The sequence below is a fragment of the Hylobates moloch genome, unplaced genomic scaffold (assembly GCF_009828535.3).
Source record: "Hylobates moloch isolate HMO894 unplaced genomic scaffold, HMol_V3 SCAFFOLD_9, whole genome shotgun sequence".
NCBI lineage: Eukaryota > Metazoa > Chordata > Mammalia > Primates > Hylobatidae > Hylobates > Hylobates moloch.
In genome coordinates this window covers 100,436,446-100,462,516 of record NW_026652284.1, presented here as the reverse complement: position 1 = coordinate 100,462,516, position 26,071 = coordinate 100,436,446, and the positions used below count along the sequence as shown (strand labels likewise).

Below are 26,071 nucleotides of genomic sequence, written 5' to 3'. Positions count from 1 at the left end.
GCAAGTTTTTGATATATAAAGGTCACTAAGAAGCCAGCGGTGGAGACAGATTAACAGAGAACATTAGTTTCTGGAGATGGCAGAGCCACCGAGAAAAAAGCAGTAAAGTTTGCATTGATCTCTGAAGACAGTCTTGTTAGCTGTGTTAGTAACATCTGCAGAGTTTCTAGTCAGTTGAATTTATACAGACCGTTCCTACGACTTCTTCCTCAGGGTCCCCTTGAGCTGTCATGTAGGTCACCCTAAACTGCTGCACATCGCTGTCAGAAATGTCCCATTTTACCCGCAGGCTAGAAGTGGTTTCATCACCTACAACTAGGTTTCTGATTCCCGTCTGGAAAACTGGAATAAACACAACCAAGAATTAAAAAACTTTTAACATATCATATTCCAAAATGAGCCACAGAGACTACCTGTGGGGTGACAGCAAGCATCATTTAATGTATCCCTGTAATATAGATGTATATGAGGCAAGAAGGGCTCAGCTGTGGTGCTTAATGGGGAGACATGATACCTACTGGCAGCAAATAAAAGCGAGATTAAGAGACGCTTACAAGATGAGACCACGGCACCCTCAAAACTATCAGTTCTGTATATGCACCAGTAAAGAGAACTGGGAAGAAGCCCTGAGACTAGAAAAACAGCCCATGGAACCCAAAGGAAAGAGCGGTCATGAGAACCTCACACTAGTGCTCTGTGGACAAGTGGGCACAGTGGGCCAGAATTTGTCCACCTCTGTATGCAATCCAGCATCCAACACACATCCCAATTACCTGCCCTCACCCCCATTTCTCTTTTAACATGTGTCATTCAAAGCACAAATCTGCACTCAGGCTGCCTTTATCCATTTAGCCCACACAGACACGATCTTTTCTCTGATACTTCTCCAAACTCCTTTACCCGTGTTTCCTGGCACATTCATGCTAATCTCTCAAGGTGCCTGCTCCCTTATTTGTTGCATTTTTTTCTTTTCTCTTCTACCCTAACTTCATTTCCCTTTGTCTATCTCTTCTCATTCTCCTTTCTCTTCATTCATCTATTAATTCATTTAGAAAATATTCATTGAACTTTTTCTGTGTGTCAGACTGTTAGGGCTTTGGTTTTTATATAGTTATTAATTCAACAAAAATAGTAAAAGTGTCACAGAGGAGGAGGGGGTTGACATTTACCTGGCAACATTGCAGGAGAGCTACCAGGCAATGGGAATGGGAGGGAACTTCTCACATTTAGGGAAAGGAGTTTGGGATGGTAAGAGAAAAACGGGGGAAGCATAGGAAATATGGTTGAGGCCAGGAAGGGAAGCAGGACCCAACTAGGAAGGATCTTGGATGCTATGAAAAAGACTTTAGAGCACAAAGAAGGCTTGATAAGGATTAATTGAAGAATGAATGAATCAACAAATGGGTAATGGAGAGCCATTGAAGTGTCTTAGAGAAGTAAATAAATGATATTATCAAACTTGTGTTTTACCAAGTTGACTCTGACAGCTAGTTGGGAGGTGTATTACAGTGAAGGGGAAAGCTAAGCTGAGAGAGGAAACAACTAATATAGGAAAAACAATAGACCAGCCAAGTGTCAGTTACCCACAGAAATGCAAGGAAAACATGATAAGAATAGTTCTCAACAAGGCCAGGCATGGTGGTTCATGCCTGCAATTCCAGAACTTTGGGAGGCCGAGGATGAAGGAACATTTGAGCTCAGGAGTTAAAGACCAGCCTGAGTAATACGGCAAGACCTCATCTCTACTAAAATTCAAAACAATTAGCCAGGCATGGTGGTACATGCCTGTAGTCCCAGCTACTTGGGGGGCTGAGGCTGGAGGATTGCATGAGCCCAGGAAGTCAAGGCTGTGGTGAGCCTTGATCGTGGTGCTGCACTTCAGCCTGGATGACAGAATGAAACCCTGTCTCTAAAAGAAAAAAAGAGAAAAGAAGAGGAATTCTCAACAGAGAGCAACAGAAGTCACTGAGATAAAGAGGAGGGCAAAGACCCCTGGGGAGGCAGCTATGTTAACATCCCAGGTAAGGTGCATGAGCATCCAAGACAAAGATGAAAGAGGTAGAGTGATGTATCAGTGAGATCAGTTGACTAGGAGATCCATGGGCATTTAGTGGCAAGGAAGGTGGTGAGAGGCTCTGCGAGGCATCTGAACCAGTGTGCCAGAAAAGGAAGGGAGGGTCATCTCTTTTCCTAGTTAATAATAAATAAAACCAGGATAACATAACATCTGTTTAAAGAAAATTTTTAAAGTGGTTAAGCAGGCTACTATTTGACCTTACCTGAAGTCACGGGTGTGGTAGGCACTATGGTTGTAGCTGGTTCTGTCCAAAAACTGTCAACTAAAAGCAATATATTATTTAAAAATGCTGCAAAAATAACTGTCCATTTTTATATAGTATGTTGTAGCTTTCAAAGAACATTTCACCTCCCACAACAAACATGACTATGGTTAGAAGACCAAAGAAGTGAATTGTAAGTAAGGCAGACATACCTGTGCCACAGATAAGAAAACTGAAACCCAAAGAATGTTAAAGTTTCTCATCACAGATACCAGGCTTCATATAAACATTTGGACTACATCTACATAATTGTGAAACCACCCAATTACTTTGAAATAGGGGCATAGCCATGGTAATTAAGGGAAATTAGACAGTGCTGTAGACCAAGTTGTGAAAAGGCTGCCAAACAGGACCACCACGGAGTGCAATGTGCTTGGACAAGCAGTGCATCTTCTATTTCTTACAGCCACCGTGGGCATATAGCAGAATGAAGTACAGATGTGCTGCTCTTCCCAGATCCTCTTTTTAGGGTCAACACACCAATCCACTTGGTGCTGGAACACTGCCTGCCAACAGTTCACAGCTCTGGGAACTGTCTCGCCTGAGTTCATGGCCTCTGTCAGGGAATGGCTCACCTCCAGCGACTGGGGATGCAAGGGCATGAAGTCTCAGCCCCTTTGCCTCAATTTGAGACAACTCAGAAGGGTCGTCCCGGCACTAGACCTCCATTATAATAAGATTAGCTGAGGGTTCAGTTTCAACTTCTTCCCATGCCCCGTTCTGCTGTCCTCAGGTTTTTACATAAGCATCTCCCAACTGCACTCTTCAATAAACTTTCTGGCTGCAATTTTCTGTCTAGAATCTGGTTCCAGGGAACCCAAGCTAAGGCAATTTAATATGTGGTCAATACCTCATATTTTAAAAATGAAGAGATGAATGAATCAGCGAGTAAATTTTGTACAAGATTCTTGGAACCAATATCAACTTGGAAAATTCCAGAAACTCTTTGACATGTTGGCCCTAGGTTTGTTTGGCAATCTATTCATTTGTAAATTATTTTATCCATTCTTGCATACATCCATTCATCTATCCATCCATCCATTTGATGAGTATTTACTCTACAGTTAACATGTGCCAAGTACTGTGCTAAGTCCTGGAAAATATAATGGTGAGCAACACAGATATGGTCCCTGCCTTCATGTTGATCATCGTCTAGGAAGCTAAGATGCTTCACATACTGGTTTCATTGAAGGTGAATATATATGAAGAATTCTGGGGGACAAAGAGAAATTGAAGCTTCCAGAGCCAAGGATAAAGCAGATGGGGAAGGAAATTGATGGGGTAAAGAGGGATTGTGGGAGCAGCTGAAATGCATTGTGGCCAGACCAAGACTTACGTGTGGTCCCGACAGCAGTCACCACCTCACTCTCGCTTCCATCATCAAGCACGGCCAATAGTGAAACTTCATACTCCGTACCGGGCTCCAGGCCTTCAATAACATGTGAGTCCTGCTCTTCTTTCAGGACAACCTGAAATATATTTTGGTGCTTAGTAACTATGCTTATTTGGAAAAAAAAAAGAAAAGAAAAAGTGTTATTCTGAGCATAAGCAAGAAACAACCAATCATAAAGAACTCCAAGGCTGTCGAAGTCCATTTTAAGGTCAAGCCAGAGACTTTATTCCTTTCAATCCCCTCAGCAAATAAATTATTAATATTGCAAAAGTGACATTTTAAAGTTGTATTAAATGTCATTTATTAAAGTCAAAGAATCTGAAAATATATAAATACATAACTAAAGTTCTGGCAACAATATGTCCTAATATTAGGAAAATCATATGATTTGACATTTCTAAAACTCCAAGCCATGTAAAATACGAATTAGTTCTGGGATTCCTAATATATTTTAAAGTGAAGACCAACTCCAGCAGCAGTAAGTATTCACTAATGCTCCAGATTAATTTTCAGTCTGTTTCAGACAACTCACCTCCTCAGTCTTCCCCCCATAGACTGGAATCCACATCAATTTGTGTAGCCCTTCATCAGCTGAGAGGGGATGCCAGGTCACCCTAAAACTGTCTGTCGTCACCTCATCAATTTCTAAGTATTGCTGGGCTGGAACTTCCTCTGTAAACCAAGGAAGGAGATTTTGTTAGGGAAATGAGAAGGCAAGAAAGCCAAAACCCAAGTATCTCCCAGGGGTGGAGAAGACTCTTTGAGGAATCTTTTGCTTTAGGAAAGCACAGGGAAGAAGGAAAACCAGGGCGCATCAGTCCAGGGTGGCCTTCCATTTCTATTTCCAGCATTCGCCAATATCATAAATTAGGGAAACCATGGAAATAACAGATCTTAAAACTTTTCCAGTAATTTCCAAAACTCTTAGCTTCTCTATTTGGCTGTTTTCATTAACTATAAAAAACAAAAGTGCCATATTCATTTTTTAAAAAATATTATTTTCCAAGTATCTTGAGGAAATTAACAAAATAGGGGCCTAAGAAAGCTTCCCTTTTAGTTCTATTTGCTTTAGTGGCTAAATCGTTCCCTGGTATTAATACTGGAAAAGAACCTTCAGTCTTTTAACTTGTACATATGGTGGTCATCAGAAATGAAATAGAATTTATCAGGCCTTCCACTGTTTCAGAGATTACACACTTCTGGGATGTACAACAGAAAGTATAACACCCAACTGCACCCAAAATATATTGTCAAAGAATTGATTTTTATTATTTGAAGTCAGAGTTTAAAAAAAAAAAAAACATAAAAACCCAACTTTTTGATAGGACACCATGAGAATCCCAACTAGAATTAGGCTTCTGGAGATTTGGTTAAATTACTGAATTTTTCCACAAACATTTCTCAATCCAGCTTCTTTTTCATCTGTCTCCAAATTACCTACTCATCCCCTCAGTAAAGACTACATTTGTTTCCAAGTGCAATCCATGGTAAGTTCAGAAAGCAAATAATAGAATTGTTGCCACCAAGAGACAAAAAGTGGCTACAGGGTACATATAGAAAATAAAAATAATGTATTCGTGTCTTCTATTTAATTTTAGTGTTTAAAATATTACTTATTATTATACGAAGATTTCAGGCTCCGGGAAAATCATCGGCTGATATATTGAGCTAAATAGTATGAGACTGTCATTTTTGTAGGTCAAAAACTGTTGGATATCAGCAATTTTGAGAATTCAACTTAATACACACAGTCATTTGAATGGAAGAAGGATGTAGAAGTTTTACACTAAGGAATGAAAGTAAAAGGTATAAGATTAGGAAGAGAAAAACATACATTTTTTAAAAAACAGAGCTTTTGAATTTAGGTGGTCTTTTCTCTCTCTTCCTTGCTTTGATAAAAAATAATTAGCCAGTACACATATTAGTCATCTGATTGTTTATTTTTTAATAACATAAAAGAAATAAAAATTAAAATTTAGTCTCTTCAAAATCACAAATAAAGAAGGTGCTCCAGGTTCTGGTTTCTATATATTAATAGCTACTCTCAAAACTTTTCAAACCATAATGAGGCTGCTTACCGGTGGTAAAAATTCCAGTCAGAGGCTCTGACTGTCCTTCATCATAGATGGAGAAAATAGCAATAGTATACTCTGTGAGAGGTGTCAAGCCCTTCAGAGGGAAGGTAGTAATAGGATCGACTTCAACCTGTCAAAGAAATAAGTCATAATAACAGCTCTATCTAATGCTCTCTAAGAATCATTTTATTATTGTCTGTAGCTCGCTTAGCTGACAGCAAAGCTATAAACACTGCAAAACAAATTATTGAATTATAAAACCAGTTTATGTATGAACATTTCTGATCTTATACCCTTTGATTACCCATCAGTTAATTCTCAGGACAACTTTGCAATCAATATTCTTTCCATTCATTCCAGACACAAAGTGCAGACAACTTTAGAGGCAGACATAAATACAGATAATGTTTCCAGTTAGATCTGCTAGTAGCAGCCAGTTTTTTGCTTCACTGCCTGGGCTCTTCTGGCCCCATAGCTAAGTAATACATGATAGCTCCCATAAGAGTTGTACAGGTGAGCAATGATGCTGGGAAAGAATCAGGGAACATTAATACTAAAGAAAATAGTAAATATTTGAAACATTCCTCTATCTTCCACAGAAGGACATATTTGGTGAAAATATTTTTCAACTTCTTTGGGGCATATAAAAGATGAAATCCCAAGGAATGGACATCAAGAGTGTAAGAAAAATTAAGGACTAGAAAAGAGAACTTGACAACAAAAAACATACATTGAAAAAAGAAACCATAAAGTAAGAGGAGATGGGTGGGTCAGGCGCAGTGGCTCACGCCTGTAATCCCAGCACTTTGGGAGGCCGAGGCAGGTGGATCACTTGAGGTTGGGAGTTCAAGACCAGCCTGGCCAACATGGCGAAACCCCATCTCTACTAAAAATACAAAAATTAGCTGGGTGTGATGGTGCACAGCTGTAATCTCAGCTACTCGGGAGGCCGAGGCAGAAGAATCGCTTGAACCAGGGTGGCAGATGTTGCAGTGAGCTGAGATCATGCCACTGCACTCCAGCCTGGGTGACAGAGTGCAACTCCGTCTCAAAAAAAAAAAAAAAAAAGGAGATGAGGGAAGGGTCTAGAAGGCACCCTCAAGGCAAGAGAAAGAACAGATGCAGCTTTGTCACTGAGGGGTTGGGCATGGGGCTGCAGTGCTGCATAGTACAGGGTGCATATTGTAGACCACGTATATGGGGCCCACACCTAGGTATTTCACATATATTCTCTGTTAATCCTCACAAGGACTTATAATACTGCATAATGAGGTGCCCCAACTGTGGTGATACTCTGGAAAATTTAAGAAATGACCATATTTACCTGAGAGCAACCTCTGTCAAAAATAAGCTCTGCTTAAAATGTTCTCATGAGACATTTGAGCAGAGCAATAAGATCCCTTTTTTTGTTGTTGTTTTTTGGAGACAGGTTCTTGCTCTTGTCACCCAGGTTGGAGTGCAGTGGCGCGATCTTGGCTCACTGCAACCTCCACCTCCAGGTTTCAAGCTATTCTCTTGCCTCATCCTCTCATGTAGCTGGGATTACAGGCATGCGCCACCAGGTCCGGCTAATTTTTGTATTTTTAGTAGAGACGGGGTTTCACCATGTTGGCCAGGCTGGTCTCAAACTCCTGGCTTCTAGTGATCCACCCACCTTGGCCTCCCAAAGTGCTGGGATTACAAGCGTGAGCCACTGCACCCAGCCAAGATCTCTTATTTATGATACTATCAGTGACTAATCCTGATGCTACCTGAGGTTCAGGGGAAGGTCACTAAGATCAACACTGTATGTGTTTGCTCATGGCAAAGTAACCTTTAGCAAAATATAAAATCTCACCTCTCTACTTAAACCTTCATTGGCTATCTATTGCACTCCAAATCAAAACCAAGCACCCTGAGATACCTCTTGGCCTTCATAATCCAGGGCAGCACCTTTTCTTTCTGCCATACTCCAGTGGCCTGTTGGGTTCCAGCCACACTGGCCTCCTTTCAGGTCCTTGCCTTTCCCACCTCAGGGCCTTAGCACATGCAGCTCACTCTGTCTGTGATCCTATTCCCCAGCTCTTGTCAAAATTAGGCCTTCTTCCTCTATCATGACTATGCTTAACTATCACCTCCTCAGAGGAGGTTTCTCTTTCCACCTATGTTTCCACCTATAAGTAGGGTTATTCTCTGACACTGGCCTTGTTGTTTCCTCCTTGGCACCAATGGCAACCTGAAATTACTTTATTTACCTAAATTTATTGTCTATCTCCTGCATAGAGTTTAAGCTCCTTGAGGGCAAGACCTTGTTTAGTTTCTTCACCACTGTATGTTGAATTATATTTTTTTAAGTGAATAGAATAAATAAATTAAAATGAAGTTGAAGGCACCAAAAAAACTGTTTCTTAAAAGAGGTGAGAAAGGTCTTCTCTAATCTAAGGGCCAGTCCAGAAGCCAAATACACCTCTAAAGAATCTACACCTCTGTAGGTCAAAAAAGAGTGCCAACCCTGGAAAAAAAGAGCTGTCATTGTACTGTACCATTGTGCTGTACTGAGCCACTCTTCTGGAGAGGGCCAGAGAATCCCAGCCTTTTCAGACACTCTAGTTTAGGGGTCACACATGGATATGAAGTCATCCTAGAAGTTCTGGTCCAGTCAGACTCCCAGATGAATGCATGATTCACCCCAGCTGACACCACATGGCAAAGCCCAGCTGTCCCTGCTGAGTTCTGCCCAAGCTGCATGCTCCTAGGCTGTATTGTAAGCTGTAGTGTTGATTACACAGCAACGGTTAATTGAAAATATGGATTATCTTCTTCTAAATCAGGGATTGATAACATTATAGGTCATTTTCAGCACTTACTATTTGCTGCAGCCTGCAAACTGTCTGCATGCTTTATATGCATTCACTTATTTAATCCTTATCACAATCCTGTAGGGGAGCTAATTATTACTCCCAATTTGAAAATGGAAAAATGGGATTCCAAAAATTAAGGAACTTGCCCAAGGGGAAAACAGCTAGTACACAGCACTTAAACACAGGTGTTTCAGGCTCTAAATCCTATGCTCTTAAACACTATTTAAAGTATGGCTTCATTATTTAAGCTCACAGAAAATACAAACCCATGTTAAAAAAATGTGAGTTCAAGACGTATTTCCCCAACCTCTAGTTACATATTGCTTTCTGTTGTTTTGAATTGTCTTGGCTGAGATTTATTGAGCACTTACAAAGAGTCAGGGACTTGATAGATATTGTCTTATTTAGAGTCTCTCCCACTCACCTTCACCCACCAAACCCTAGGTGCTTTTACAACTATTTTCCGAAGGAAAACCTGAGGCCCAAACAGCTTAACTAACTTGCCCTGAGCCATAAAATTATTAACTGGAATGTCTACTTAGGCCTTGACCTTGTTTCTAAGTTTCATATCGGTGACAAATAGGACTTTTGCAAAGATATCAAACATACACAAAAGCAGTTAAAATCTTGGTACTAGATTCTTAGGTACACCAAAGGGGAAAAGAGACTAAAAGGAGACACGTGTGTGTGTGTGTGTGTGTGTGTGTGTGTGTGTGTGTGTGTATCTGTTAAAAAGGATCTTGCTGAATAGACTATATCTTATATAATTTCAGCATTGATTATTTTATTTCATCAAATGAAGACCTTTAGGTATCATTTATTTATATTAGTTAAAATATCATGTTTTAAGCGATTAGTCCCAGAACTGATTTTGCTGGTAGTATTCTAAGATGTAGAAGAAAAAATTTGAGGAAATAATAACAAATAGCCATGATCTCACTGTTATGCAACTATTTCTGAGAATTATCCTCAATCAGTCTAGCTAAAAGTTTAACTTCAGCCTAATTTTGGAAGGGATGTAGAAAAGGGCCCTGATGAGGAACAAGGGATTTGGGCCCCACTCCAGGCTCTACTGCTGAGTCACTGCTATTAGGAACTGGCCTCTCAAAATCCAAAAACTGTGGCTTTTGCCTTTATAAAACTCAAATGGCAGCACTTAATTCTCCATCATGTTTGTGTACTTCCAAAATCCTTTCACAATAAATGCTACCTGAGATGACTTCTGTCCATAGTTTGACAAGTCATGCTGTCAGCATTTGGTTCTGTAAGGATTACATGAGATATTCTCTTTACAGCACTCAGAACAGTGCCTGGCTCATGGGACGCACTCAACAAATGTTAGCCACCATTATAATCATCGCCATCATTATCATCATTGTCATCATCATCATCATCATCGCCATAATCATCACCATCATTATCATCATCATGATCACCATCATCACCACCATCATCACCATCATTATCAAAATCATCATCATCATCATAATCATCATCATCATCAACAGCAGCAGCAGCAGCAGCATAGACATTTGTTGAAATACTTGTTTCATTTTTCTTCCTGGTCTCCAAAAAGTTGGGGAGAGGAGTAATGCAGAAAAGATGCAGAGGGAGGAAGAGGAAGTGAGAGAAGGAAGATGAGAGGAAGTGAAGCAGAAAATATTGAGTGTAAAGTAAAAGCGTTAATAATCAATTGCATGGGCTGGGCGCAGTGGCTCACACCTGTAATCCCGGCACTTTGGGAGGCCAAGGCGGGCAGATCACGAGGTCAAGAGATCGACACCATCCTGGCCAACATGGTGAAACCCTGTCTCTACTAAAATTACAAAAATTAGCTGGGCATAGTGGTGCGTGCCTGTAGTCCCAGCTACTCGGGTGGCTAAGGCAGGAGAATTGCTTGAACCCAGGAGGCGGAGGTTGCAGTGAGCAGAGATCGTGCCACTGCACTCCAGCCTGGCGACAAAACAAGACTTCGTCTCAAAAAAAAAAATCAGTTGCATGTTAGGTACTAAGCAGATTTTAATTGGGACATTTTACAGTTCATTCCAGAATGTTTTTTGAGGATTTCTTAAAAACCCAATTGTTTCATTGTCTATAAATAAAAGCTTAAATTCATAGAAATTACAGCAAAATCTAATAGAAATATTCATCTTTAAAATTATATATTCTAAAATTAGGTACAGTAATACTTCACTTCAATAAAAGATACTTATCCAGCAACCTCAAGTATCTATAGCACGGCTATGAATTAAGAAATAGGAAAAACCCACACACACACACACACACATACACGCCCTAGTCAAAACCGGTGTTACAAAATCCATGCATGGCTTATGCATTTTACTCAAATAAAATATTCTCAAATCTTCATTCATAGCCCATTTTCTCATATTTTAAGTTCGGTTTTACCAAACATAGCTTTCTAATTTCCCAGAAATAGCAAATGCTAGCAGCTTCCCCAAGATTGAAAAACACTACCAAAAAACCCCCCCAACATACGTTCTCAACAAATATGTTAGTCTGGGGCTATTCTTTGCAAAGACAAATAACAGAAAACAGTACAAGAAGCTATAGCAGCTGCTATGGTCTGGAAGGTTGTGTTCCCCTGCAGATGCATATGTTGCTACCTGATCCCCAAAGCAGTAGTATTAAGAGATGGGGTCTTTGAGAAATGATTAGGTCATGAGGGATGAATGCCCCTATTAGAGAGGCCCATGGGAGCTTGTCTGCTCCTTCCACCAGGTAAGGACATAGGTAGAAATCTCCAACTATGAGGAATACACCTGCAAATTCAGGTGCAGGTGCCTTGATCTTAGACTTCTCAGCTTCCAGAACTGTGAACGATAAATTTCTGTCATTGGTAAGTTTCCCAAGTTGGGCACAGTGCCTCACTCCTGTAATTCCAGGACTTCGGGAGGCCAAGGCAGATGAATCCCTTGAGCCCAGGAGTTTGAGACCAGCCTGGGCCACGTGGCAAAACCTCACCTGTACAAAAATTAGCTAGGCATGGTGGCATGTGCCTGTAGTCCCAGCTACTCGGGAGGCTAAGGTGGGAGGATCACCTGAGCCTGCAAGGTCAAGGAAGCAGGGAGCCAGGATCACACTACCACACTTCAACCTAGGCAACAGAGACCCTGTCTCTAAATAAATAAATAAAAGTTCCCCAGGCAAGGTATTTTGTTACAGTAAACCAAATGAACTAAAACAATGGTTATAATTATTATTATATAATTATATTTATAAATGTAACTGATATATAAGAAAGTTTTCTTGTTTTATTAAAAATTATTACCAAAGGAGGATGCTCTACAATGAACAAATATTTATTGGGGAATACAGTCGTGTTACTTTGGTTGTTCAATGAGTCAACTCTTTTAAATTGGTAGGTTTTACATAAAAATAGAAATCACTGGTATCTCTCCAGAAATCTTAAGATCTGGCAGCCCCTGCCTGGATTTCTATCCAGCAGCAATCAGTAGAAGCTGAGACTGGCTGCGTCTTGGATGCACACACTTCCCATCACACCAGTCCCTAGTATCCTTGTCATTGAAACTCACTGTCCATTGTCACTTATCATTAGTCTTGCTTGTTGTCTTTCTTTCAGTAGAGAATTTCTTCTGCATTCATGTCCTCAAAATGGGAAGACAAAATATAGCCTAAGTTAGGCTGGGAGCAGTGGTTCACACCTGTAATCCCAGCACTTTGGGAGGCCTAGGCGGGCGGATCCCCTGAGGTCAGGAGTTCGAGACTAGCCTGGGCAACATGGTGAAACCCTGTCTCTACTAAAAATACAAAAATTAGCTGGGCACAGTGGTGCATGCCTGTAGTCTCAGCTACTTGGGAGGCTGAGCCAAGAGAATCACTTGAATTCGGGAGGTAAAGTTTGCAGTGAGCTGAGATCGTGCCACTGCACTCCAGCCTGGGCAACAAAGTGAGACTCCATCTCAAAATATGTATATATATGTATATATATACATAATATATTATATATCTATTTTTATATATTATATATTTATATATAGATACATATAGATATATATTTATAAATCTATATTATATATTTATATATTTATTTATATATATTTATAATATATATAATTTATATTTATAATTTATATATAATATATATAATATATATTTGTAAATAATATATATTTATATTATATATATAGCCTAAGTTAGCCTCATGTGTCAAGCAAAACACGAGAGTATTTCTTTGCAGGTGTGTCTGCTTCTACAGATTTAATGGCATGCTTCACTCATTTATATTATCTGTCTCATCCTCCTACACAGTTGAATTAACAACCTTGGGAAAGTAGTTTATGTATTACTGGTGACAAAGAGACACCTATAGCTCAGTGTTTTTTTATTTCAATCTTTTTACTGCTCCAGACTGCTATCTTCAAAAACAAAGCAACTCATCCAAATGACCAGACTCTTTAGGATTATTTACTCTCAAGATTTACAAAGGTTTAATGAAGGATATTGAACAGTATTTCTATATGTTAGCAAATGTTTACTGACTGCCCGTCTATTACACAATGTCCCTTATGAGGATGCATTTTGTAAAATATTGCTTGGATTTAATTTTAGAAAAATGTTTGTCGCTGCATATAAAAACACTTGCTTTATTTGGTCAGAAAATAGAAATGATGCAATCTAACATATTTCCCTCTTTGTCTTAGCTTACTGGACCAAGATAAGGGAAAATAAAATAAAAATAACCTCACTGTTTTGCTAAAACACATTTCCAAGGAAACACTTTTTTGAAAGTATTAGTCACTGCATGCAAGATACTATATCTTCATGGGTTTTACCAAGTTCCATTATTTGAAAGTACTTCTTAGATAAAACTTGAATTATTTGTTAAATTTAGGCTCATCTAACTAGAGCCTTTCAGATGCCAGTTTACTCAAAAGCAGAAGGATAAACTAGACAACAGTGACATTATTTTTAACACGATGCTTCCATGAACATACACCCTCCCCATCCCCATTCCCTGTGGCAGGCTGCATTTTCCAGAGACAGCCACATCAATGAATATCTTCTTCTCTATATGCTCCTCCTATCCTGTGACTGACATGTCTCCCACCATAGGTAGGATCTATGTTTCTCCCCACCTGTAAATCTGGGTGAAGCTGGTGACATCTCATATTAATGGAGTGTGATAGAGGTGGTATCAAGTGACTTCAGAGGCTGGGTCATTAATGGTGGTACAGCTTCTACTTAGCTCTCTCTCTCTTTGGACATGGGTCATGGGACTCCTGAGACAACTCCCCTGAAGCTACATGCTGAAGGCATCATATAAAGGGTCTAATTAGAGATATGGAGACCTGCTCCAGCTCCCAGCTGTTCCAGTCTCCCCAGACCAGGCACCAGATACATGAGTAAAGACGCCATGAGATGGCTCCAGCTCCAGCCACTATCTGGCTCTAACCTCACTGCGGAGCACCCCTCCTCCAGTGATAACTGCAATCCACACCCCAATTCCTGACCTACGTACAGGAACTATGAGAGACAATAAATAATTACTATTATTTTAAGCCACTAGGCTTTGAGATGATTGGTTATGTAGCCATAAATAACTAGCACCCCACCACCTAAAAAATATACATTATGTCCTGGAACTTACCTCATTGATTTCAGTCCCATCTGCATTGTTATATACAATTCGATAACCATTGATCTGTCTTGAAGTTGGGTCCCAGGTTAATCGAGCACTGTTAGAGCCAACATTGGAGATTCTCAGGTTTCTTGGTGGACTTAAAGCCACTTGGCAGTAAATGGAATAGAAAATAATTAAAATGTCAAATTACATACATGTAAAAAGAAACTGCATCTTTGACTTCTAAACTATTTACATATGAAAAGTGTCACCCAGATAATAACTTATAACACTGAAATAACCAGTGTATATTGTCGCATAAAAATCAGTAATGTTCTCTAATTAGCAAATAAAAAAGTTTTCTTTGTAGAGAATAAATAGCAGCAATAAGTTACACATGGTTAGAAATAAATAGGATTTAGGCAAATTTTCGGTACCTATCACTCTAGCTTGATGTAAGTAAGAAACCTAATGGATTAAAAACAAAGTAACTTGAAATAAAATTTTAGCTAGTCCACTCAATTACCATGTGACTCTGGCAAAGCCACTCTACCTCTAAGCTCCACAATTTTCCACATGTAAAATGAGGAGATGCCCATCTGCCATTTCCACGTTGGTGTCTATTAGGCAACTCCAACTTAACCGGTCCAAACGGAATCACTGACTCTTGATGCCTTCCCCTCTTTCCTCTTCCCTCAATCTTTCCCTCTGAGCAAATGGAAACTCTATCCTTCCCACCAATCAAGTCAAAAACCTTGGAGCCTCCTGGATTGCTCTTTCTCTCACGACCCATTCTAATCCATCATCCAGATCTGACCCCTTCTCTTCACCTCCACTGCCACCATCTTGGTAGAAGCCACTATCCTCTCTTGGCTTGGATTTTTGCCATGGTCTCCCAGCCAATCTCCCAACTTCCATCTTCCCCCGCTATTAATATAATTATTCCTCAGCAAGCAGCCAGAGTGCTTCTTTTAAAATGTCAGCCAGGTAATTTTATTTCTCTACAAAAAACCTTCCAAATGGCTCCCAACTCCCTCAGCGTAAACCCACAGTTCTTTGCATGATCTTTTCTTTTTCTCCTTCCTTCTTTCCTTTTTTTCTTTTTCTTTCTTTCTCCTTCCTTCCTTCCTCTTTCTTTCTTCTCTCTTTCTCTCTTTCCTTCTTTCTTTCTTTCTTTCTTTTCAACAGAGTATCACTCTGTCATCCAGGGTCGAGTGCAGTGGAAGGATCTCAGCTTACTGCAAACTCCACCTCCCAAATTTAAGTGATTCTCATGCCTCAGCCTCCTGAGTAGCTGGGATTACAGGCGTGTGTCACCACATCTTGCTAGTTTTTATATTTTTGGTAGAAATGGGGGTTTCACCATGTTGGCCAGGCTGGTCTTGAACTCCCAACCTCAGGTGATCTGCCTTCCTTGGCCTCCCAAAGTGCTGGCACTACAGGCGTGAGCCACCGCAGCCAGCCTAGAATGGTCTTTATGGCCCTACATGACTGGCCTGCTGTTATTTCACTGTTTCCATCTGCTACTACTCCGTGCCTTTTCCATGCCACTAGCTGTGACTGGAACCTGCCACGCATGCTCATTCATAGGCCACTGCACTTGCCTTCTCTTTGCCTTCAAGGCTCTTCCCCTAGATATCCGCATAGCTGGTTTCTTTGCCTCTTTCAGGTTTCTGACCATATGCCACCTTCTTGGTGAAGCTTTCTATGATCATCTTATGTAAAACAGCTCTTCCACCCCATAGTACCTTTCTCCTTATTCTGTTCTATTTTTTTTCACTGTATATTTCCAGTTTATTGTCTCTCTCCCCCAGGATATTATAATCTCAGGGGGTTAATTTGGTGTCATTTTGTTCCCAGATCTATCCCCAATATAGCAAGTACTCAATAAACATTCATTGAATCAATGGGTAATTATTTGACCTGAATAATCTGACGACTGGCTTTGTGAGACAAATACAAATAAACATCTTACTATTGCTTTAAAATTATTTAAAGAGGTATTGGCATTTCTGCAGATTCCAAACTGTCAATTCCATAGCTTTTTGAACCTCTTCAAGGACCCCCATCTAATTCAACAAATTAAAAATTGTGTATAATTTTTGACAGTTTCATGAGCTCTTTACAGGCTTATTGTAAAAATAATTGTTAACATTTACCGAGTGTTGTCCATGAGTCTGACACATAACATACGTTAACTTATTAAATTCTTACATTAGAATGCAAGGATAGAGTTGCAATTATCCCCATTATATTGATCACAGAATTGAAGTAACTTGGCCAACGTCCCAGTTACTAAGAACAGAAGAGCAATTAGAATTTAACCTAGAAAATAGATTAACTGATTCCAGAGCCCATGATATTAACCAGGATGCTAATTTCTCCTCTCTCACTGTTTCTCTCACTTACTGACACTCTCTCATCCCACTAAGTCAGTGCTGATAGAGCCAGCAAAGCAAAAAACTTGAACACAAATCATGACAATTACCAGCCATAGCACGAAGCATGATGTTTCCTAACCTCAAAGCCCAGTTCTTTCATTAATTCAATGCATACTGATTCTTTGACAATAAAGATCTTGTAGGAGTTAGTGAATCTCTTAATAATTAAGGTGCTAGAGAGAAAGTGTAGAAAAGAAAAAAAAGCAATATAAGTAGTGTGCACATTTGGCTCTAAATTTTTCTGGAATTCCATTACATTTGGCAATATAATAGAATAATGTCTAATTTACTTAGCACATAAAAATGCCAGCCTCAGGAACAAGTATCTAGGATATCATTTTTTAGGACCTTTTTGCTAATCATGGGAAGGAGTTGTACATATTTTTAATAAGTATAAAGAAGTGAACACTCTGAGTGAAACAGAGATGGGATGTTGGGGAAAGCTTTTCTTTGAAATGGTTAGAGTCCCAGAATTCAGTTATGAGGTAGATGCTTTCTAGCATGATTTATTTCTTTTCTTTTTCTTTCTTGGGCTCTCCCAGAGCTTTTGTTTGTTTCTTTGTTGTTTTAATTACATTGGTCTTTGTCTGAAGAGCAAGAATAACATAGTCTTGACTAACAAAGAATGGATGTATGCAAACTTCTTTATCATTAAACTTCTATTTTGTTTTCCCAAATGGAATCTTAATGAGAAAGGCATTGCAGAAATTGTGCTATTCATCTCCTCCTTAGTCTAGGAGAAGAGTGGTGAGCAAGACCCCAAGTCTCCCTGCACTTTCTTATGTTTCAAAAGATCATGAATAGAGCCATATTTTAATAGTATGAGGTAAGTATTATTAGTATGCCATAGTAATATTTTGTTTATATCATATTTTTAAAAATAAATGCATACATTTCCCAAAAAGTTCTAGGAATTCCCTACATTTATGCAAAATTAGCCTCACCAATAAAATTTTTACTCAATTGAAAATGAATTACAATAGTAATAGGCTCAGATAAAGACAGCAAAGATTTTTAGGAAAAAATGTTTGTTAATTTTGATATGAGTGGAAAATAAACAGATATTCAGTAACTATGTGCTGAGTGTTTTCACATATACTACTGTGTTTAATCTTATACCGACCACATGCTGCAAGATTATTGTTCTTCCTTTTATACAATCAAAAAAGTTATATCAATCACCCATTGTCACCTGGCTAAAATATGAGTTGAGCTGAGATTCCCATCTCAGCTGCTGTCTTGCAAAGCCTACACTCTTCCCTCTATATTCTGACCTGCATTTGAATTTAGACAAAGAAAGACACAGGTGGAATTATCTGGAGGATGCTGAAGTTTGATTCTGGCAACCACATCACTCATAATAATACAATATATAAGAAATACATTTCCTTGCCCTAAATAGAATATGAGATTTTTAAAATTATAATTAGCTTTTAAGAGGTTTCAGCCTAAACTAGTAGTTCCAATTCAGAACCCCCACATTCATGTGGGCTTTTACTGCAGCATCCCAACTGAATGGCTGTGCTGCTCACATGTGGTTTCTTGTCCCGTAACAGGATCACTGGCCTCTTCTCCAAACATGGCATAAACTGTGACTGTGTATTCTGTATTGGGCAACAACCCACTCAATTCAATATCCGTGTGGGTCTCTCCAATTTTCATCTGAAAAGAACACATGTTGTTAGATCATTTGCCAATACATATTATTCACGCTGATCAGAGTGGAACAGAACAAAGGTGAGACTTCATGGGATAAGACTTTACGTCCCGTTACAACCCCTTCATCAAACAGGCTTCAGTCATAATTTTTAAATTGTCTTGTGTCATTTTATATTAGGAACAGATATTATGGAACCATATAAGTCGAAAAGTACCATGTGAACTGTGTTAGGATAACTCTTTACATCTGGACAAATGGCAACTCCAGCCAGAATAACAATGTTGAGTATATGCTCCCCAGGAGAGGGTGGGTGCGATTGAATCAGAAATGTTCTCTAGAGACTGTGAGCTCCAGGCCAGTGTGCTGGAGGCAAGGCCAAGTGGGCATTTTTCACTATGTGGCTAATTCTAACCAGTACTCTGGCCAGATGCCCAGTTTTTGCTTCAAACTCAATGAAGCTGGGCCAGTTTTGTGGCCCCATTCAACAAGAGAATCCACGCAGTTGAATTGCAAGTTACTTCCAGTATTCAGAAGAGATCAGCTCACCTTGACACCCAATTTGGCAATTTGCTTTTTTGATTCTTGAACACCTTTTCTGACCCTTGGATTCAAACTATCCAACATTCTCAGTTGTGTGACAATAGAGTGATGGGATAGTTTTATGTTTTGGAAGGAAAAAAAAAATCTCCAGTCTACAGGCATATGACTGCCAGGGTTAATTATCAAATTAAAACTTTGAATTTTGAACTATCTCAATATATACAACATAAACTTACAGAAAATAATATAATACACACTGATGTACCCATTACTCAAATTGGATAAATATCAAATTTTTGTCATATCAACTTCAGATTTTATTTTTTTAAAAATTAATATATTCAGATAAAACAAAAGGTCTTTCTCATTCTTTCTGTCCACCACCTCCACCCTGAGGTTGATGTATATCTTACTGCTGCATTTTTGTACTTCTGTATGTATATAGATATATCTATAAACAATATATGATCCTGTATGTTTCACAACGCACATAATGGGATCATATCAACACAATCTTTTTGCAGCTTGTTATTTTTTCTGTGTTAATATTACATTTTGAGATTTATCCATGTTGACACACAAGGACAGAGTTGACATCATTAATTCCTTTATGGTATTCTTTTCTATAAATATACCACTATTTTCCATTCCTCTATTAATAGGCCTGTTAGTTGTGTGCAATGTTTTATTCCAACAAAGTGCCTGCATTGAAAAATGCTTGCGAGATGCTTCCCTATGATACATTTACAAAAAATAGTATATAACTTCAACAGGATGAAATATTTCAAAATATCCTCCAAAGGAGCTATACCAATCTATATGCCCGCCAGCAGTTACAGGAGTGATTCTTTTCCTATGTGCTTATGAATACACAGTACTATCAGACTTTAAAATTTTTTTGCTAATCTATTGGCTTTAAACTACTATTCCTTTTTTTTCTCTTTCATAGTGAGGCTGAGCATCTTCTCAGCACTATTTGTAAGTCTCTCTTTTGTGAAAATAATTTAGATCAACTTTAAATTCAAACAGACAAAAACCATCTAAGCCTTGGAAATAAAAAGACACGTGTCACCAATACTCTGTTCTTGACACTCAGATTCACCATTTTTTCGACCCTAAAGACTTCGATCATCAGGGACAGGCTTTATACAATTTTAGACAATCAAGTTCTCTGAATTGCTTTGCTTATTAACTCCACCAGCCTGGTCATTACACTTCCAAGTGCCAGAGATTCATCCTCTTCATTCCTTGAATGTCTGCATTATAGCTATTGTCCCCTACAAATTAAAAATGAGGACTAAAATGTTTGAAAGTCATTTGAAAGTCAAAGGTTCATCATTTAAAATGGAATAAATTCAAAAGTTTGCACCAATGAGGTATGTTTATCTACCTCTCGAATTAGTAAGAAAAAACAATCCAGTGTATATGGAGAAAACAGTCACTTATGCACCACATAAAGCAAAACATATAACATTTCTCTAGAGCCATTTGGCAATACTGAGTGTAAACCTTAATAATTTGCCTACCCTCTGAAAAATAAACTCTATTTCTAGGAATTTATCCTAGGGAAATAATCAAACAATTATGCAAAGACGCATGTTAGGAATATTCACAAAAGCATTATTTATATGGCAAGCTATCTAAATATCCCATAACACAGATTGATTAAACATGACCTGTTCAAACCAACAGTAGAATACTATGGGTGTATACAATGACTTTGTAAAATTTTCTTTAATGACATGGAGATTCACAATAAATAAAATGAAAACAGCAGGCTACAAAATCATTTCCATGTGTTGCTTTCAAAATGCATTGACAAAGACTGTTAACTAAATGTTAACAATGGCTATCTCTCAGTGGTGGGATTATAAGTGATTTTTTTTTCTTTTGGCTAATCTGAAATTTCTAAATTTTCTACATTAAATTTTTACAATAAAAATTTTATTTTATTTAAGGAAATAAAAGATTCTAGCACTGTCGTAGGTAGGAGGTGGTTACCTCTTTTTCATCCCCAGCCAGGCCCTCTGTTAGAGGAGCATAAAGGATCAGGTAACCTGAGGCCCCAGGCACTGCATCCCATCTGACTCGCATGCTGTTCTCAGTCACATCGTACAGTAGAAGGTCAGAAGCCATGGGTAAAGCAACTGCAAGAGATTTTTTTTAAATGTTGAGCCACTTATATATGTGTCCTTGAGAAAAATGAAATCATCAAGAAATAAGATTGGCCATATTTGAGGGGAAGGGAGAAAGGGATTAAGAATAAATTGCAAGTTCCTGGGTTAAATGATGCTGATAAAAAACAGGAAACATTGCTGTTTTCAAATATGGTTCTAGACCCTCCCTAATGTGACCCTGCCCTACTCTTCTAACCACAATGTCAACTTCAGGACTTTGCTGACATTTCCAGCTCCTTGTACATGGATCTATGGGAGTGCTTACAGCCCTTCATTGCACTAATCTGTTTGCACGTCCTTGGTTTGTATCCCCACCCCCTACTACACTAAAACATACTTTTTCTTTTATTTATTATTTTTTTGAGACCTGTTCTTCCTCTGTCATACAGGCTGAAGTGCAGTGGTGCAATCTTGGCTGCAACCTCTACCTCCCGGGCTCAAGCAATCCTCCCACCTCAGCCTCACAAGCTGGGACCACAGCTGCGTGCCACCATGCTCGGCTAATTTTTGTATTTTTTGTAGAGATTGGGTTTCGCCATGTTGCCCAGGCTCACTAAAACATCCTTGAGAATAAGGATTGTCACTAAAATATTTCTGCAAAGTGAGGGCATTAACACTCATCTGACAGATTGTTGCCAGGGATAAATCCAAGAAAGTTCAGAGAGTGAGGATCACAGTGCCTGGCGCATTGCGATTACTGTTGCTTACACTGTTATTGTTCTATCAGAGGCAGATTTTTTAGAGCAATTTTGCATAGTGACTTGTATGTAATAGGAACTCTGTTAATATCAGAAATGACTATAAGATGTTCGATCTTTTTTTAAAGATTATCTCTTCTCATGATTCTGTGTGCGTGTGCATGTGTGTGTGTGAATTATGTGTGTATGTTGTCATGGTGTGTTATTACGATCCTACTCAGGGAGGGAATTATTAGTATTCAGAAGCTTGTTTTACCTACAATGATATGAACGATAAAGATAGCAGTAACATTAATTTCCTTGGCATTCTACTGGGCAGGAGAGCTATGGAGTTTTTTCTCTACTTCTACTGACAAATTCAAGGACAATTCTTGGTTCACAATAGGCATTTACTAAATACTTATTTAATAAATGAATGAATGTTTTTTGTACTCTTCACCACCAAGATTGCTCTTAAACCTATCAGAGATTTATAACAACTTTTTCAAGACATAGCACCTGCAAGACTACAGCTCAAGCATGGACCAGTATCACACATAGCACGAGAAATGTCTTCTATGAATTCGACTGAATTTGATTCAGGATGTCTATCAACACGACCTGAGCAGAATTTCAATTTAAGAAAGGCCTCCTAAGCAGCACTCTACAAAGTTAGAAGTGGGGTAGAATTAAATACATACGTGTAGTTTCAGTTCCCCGTAGGCCTTCACTAGCAGTGTGGGCATAGATTGCAAAGACTGCTATCTGATATTCAGATAAAGACATCAAGTTTTTCAACACTGTGGAAGATACACTTCCATCTACCACCACCTGTTTAAAGAACAGTTTGAGTAATGAGAGTATGGAATATCTTACACGCAGAATTGAAATCAAAAAGCGAAAATATCTCCAGCAAGAATATTTCATTGAATATTTTCTTGTTTGTGCCACATCCCCCTTTCCACTGTGGCAGTCAACTCTCTTTGAATTCCTACATGAAGTGATGCACCTTTTATGGAATGTGTCCAGAGTCCCTTATTAATTCATATCTAATAGAAATAATTGTGTCGATACCAGGCTAATTATTATCCTATTTACATCCACTTAATAACAGTAAACATGATATTTTTCCATAGAGCTTTGGGAAGCATTTAAAAGATTTATTAGTCATGAAAAATAAAAGAATCATTGGAAGCACTCGGATCTCTCTTTTTTTTTTTTGGTCCAAATGATTTAAGACTCCACAATCTACTTTTCTAACACTTAAAAAGTATCATAAATCCTACCATAACACAGAACATTGTGAAATATGCTGAGGTCAATCAGAGGTTAGAACAACAAAAAGGAAAAGACAAAAGAATTTCATCGTGTTTTAACATATTCCTTGTGAACTGTGGTATCAAAGGTAGGAAATGGGAAGGATCCAATCATCTGGTTCTCGCCTGTGTTGGCCAAGCCATAAACAATGCTGCCCATAGCTGCTTTATTAGGGCTTTTCCATTGCACTAATCCCTACAAATGTGCAGAAAACTCCAAGCCTTGGAGGACTAGTACATATATGACCACACACTTTGGAATTCACAGACTTCACTAAGGCAGAAAGCTCAGACCACTCCCAAGTAGAAAAAACGCACAAATAGCAAAAGGGGTCCCGGCCGGATAATCAGCTACTGATACCTTTTACTTTAGAACTTATTAACTTTAAGGAGAAAAATACGTTGTGTTAGAAATTCATACCTGACCAGTTCTGAGTGTTACTTGGAGAGATGAAAGATGTAATTGCAATAACTCAGAGATAGGGGAGAACAATATGAACAAGTAGAAATGTATTTCAGTCAAATTCTTTAAAATGTCTGTGACAGAATAATCTTATATTTATATTTCTGCCTTGTTCTCACTATTGTAGAAGACTTGAGAGAATAAAAAGAATAGTTTGAAAATACTGTCTCCTTATTACCTCGTCTGGTTTTCCACCCCTGGTAGGATAATACACAACTCTGTATTTTTCCACATTTCCTGGGGCATGAGTCCAGTTAACCATAAAGCTTCTGGCAGTGACTTCAGAAGTAATCAACTCCGTAGGCGGCCCAGTGGTGGCATGGGCTGAGGCTAAATTAAAAAAACACATCAAATAAACCTCTTACCCAAAGTTATTTCTTATGAAGCTAAGATATCTCATTAGACAGAAATATTGATTTTATGCTGCCTCTAAGATTTTCCTCTTTAGATAAGTTAATTCAGTTATCCATCTGTTCATTCAAACATTTAAATGTCTATTAGGTGCCAGGTACTATGCTAAGTTCTGAGGATACTAAACTTAAATAAGACATAGTTCTTGACTCCAGAGAACTTTCTTAAATTAAGGTCATTGTTAATAAATAATAAAAACAAACATTAACAGCCGGGCACAGTAGCTCATGCCTGTAATCCCAACACTTTGGGAGGCCGAGGTTGGGTAGATCACCTGAGGTCAGGAGTTCAAGACTAGCCTGGCCAACATGGCAAAACCCCGTCTCTACTAAAAATACAAAAATTAGCTGGGCATGGTGGCAGGTGCCTGTAATCCCAGCTACTTCGGAGGCTGAGGCACGAGAATCACTTAAACCGGGAGGCAGAGGTTGCAGTGAGCCGAGATCGTGCCACTGCACTCCAGCCTGGGGGACAGAGCAATACTCTGCCTCCAAAAAACAAACAAACAAACATTAACTAAGCACGTGTGTATTGAAAGGTACTCTTCAGAGTCTTAAGAAGATTTTTTTATCTCATCTACTTCTCCCTAGTTCCTATTACTGTTCATACTTCGTATGTGAGAAAATCAAGGCACAATGAGGTTAGCTAACCTGACCAAGGTCTCACAATTAGTATCAGAGTTGACATTGATATCTGGGCTTAATACAACAGTCTGTGTTTTTAAGCATCAGAGAACACAGGCTCTATACTAAAAATTTCAATTCAACAAGTGACTAATATCTAAAAAATTTAAAAAAAGAAAAAGTAACTAACATATACTAAATGCCCACTATGCGCTCGACACTATGTCAGCATTTTTTTGTGTGTGTTACACATGTTAAAGCAAGTGATTCTATAAAAATTTGGGACATGCAAAATCTAACTGGAGGGGTAATACAATATGCAAATGATAATAAAGAGCTTAAACTTTAGAGTTTCTCACCCTTTAAGAGCACTTACTCAAAGGGACTTTAATAATCTCAATTTTTAAAATACTGTTTTGAACACCAACTATGGGCAGGAACTTTATTACATGCTGTATCATCAACCACATGTAGACTATTTTGGAAAAACTGAGCTCTAAAGTAGCTTCACTTTGAAGCTCAGAGAAATGTCTTCAGGATCATACTGCTTGGATGCCCAGCCCAGCCCAGCCCCATGAGATTTAGCCTGGGGAAAGGGGAATGATGACAGAGAGAAGGACATGTAGCCAGAAAGAACCATTTCACACTGGTTACAACAGAGGCAGCAAATAAAACCAGACTCTTGAAAGAAGACTTGGATATTACCCTCTTCTCGGATTACAACTCTATAAGGCAAGCGCGACCTGCAGACCAATGATATGATATCTCTCCAAATAAAGTAAGTGCTTTACTCTATTTCTTTTGCTGAGTATAACTAAAAACTCTGGAAATTATATCAAAGACAAGCATAAGAAGATGCTGAAAAGTAGAGAGAAGGAGGTCAATGAGTGCAGAACTACAGGGCTCAGGACCTCCCAGCGGTGAGCTCCCACTTCCTTTTACTCATATATCCCAGACATGGAGCTAAAGTAACTGGCAACCTAGAAACACCAACAGATACAGACTAAAAATTGCTAACAAAATCTTCTCCCTCTAGCAAAGGACCAGGAAATGGCCAGCCTACCAAGACTGAAACTTTTTAAACATTTTTGGTAATAATTGTTCTACTGCAGACAATCAACACAGAAGAAAAAAAAATGTGGCCACACCTTTACCCATGCCAGCAAAGGCCTCCTGGGAAGTTAAAATTTCTAGCCTTTTTTGGCTGTAACAGGGTGCCCTAACATCCACCCCAACCCCCTCATGCCAGCCAGAGTGGTGTGAGAGGTCAAGTAGAGAAGAGATATTCATCCCCAGCAGATGGTAATGAATCTTTTCCCCTACAATCCTATCTATGATATCAAGGGAGACCACCTGAAGAGCCTGCCTGGACCCTCAACCCCACTTGGGAGTAAGGAGGCACCATTCTCCCTCACTCTGTGACAGTGTCAGAGGAGACCTAGCAGTGAGTCAGGACTTTCACCACTGTCCAGTAGCAAAGAGGCCACTCTTAATGAAAACTAAACTAAACA

General features: G+C 38.9%; 1 protein-coding gene across 1 annotated transcript in view; it reads right to left on the bottom strand.

The window, feature by feature from the left end:
- Positions 1-26,071, bottom strand: part of COL14A1 (collagen type XIV alpha 1 chain) — a 314,618-nt gene that overhangs the window by 155,123 nt on the left and 133,424 nt on the right. Inside the window, exons 11-20 of the mRNA XM_058443680.1 lie at positions 23,705-23,856; positions 22,449-22,578; positions 20,895-21,040; positions 18,226-18,355; positions 14,280-14,419; positions 5,811-5,937; positions 4,265-4,404; positions 3,676-3,808; positions 2,280-2,339; positions 191-342 (exon numbers count right to left, since the gene is read on the bottom strand). Coding sequence (XP_058299663.1) covers positions 191-342; positions 2,280-2,339; positions 3,676-3,808; positions 4,265-4,404; positions 5,811-5,937; positions 14,280-14,419; positions 18,226-18,355; positions 20,895-21,040; positions 22,449-22,578; positions 23,705-23,856 — 1,310 coding nt within the window. The remainder of the gene's footprint in view (positions 1-190; positions 343-2,279; positions 2,340-3,675; positions 3,809-4,264; positions 4,405-5,810; positions 5,938-14,279; positions 14,420-18,225; positions 18,356-20,894; positions 21,041-22,448; positions 22,579-23,704; positions 23,857-26,071) is intronic.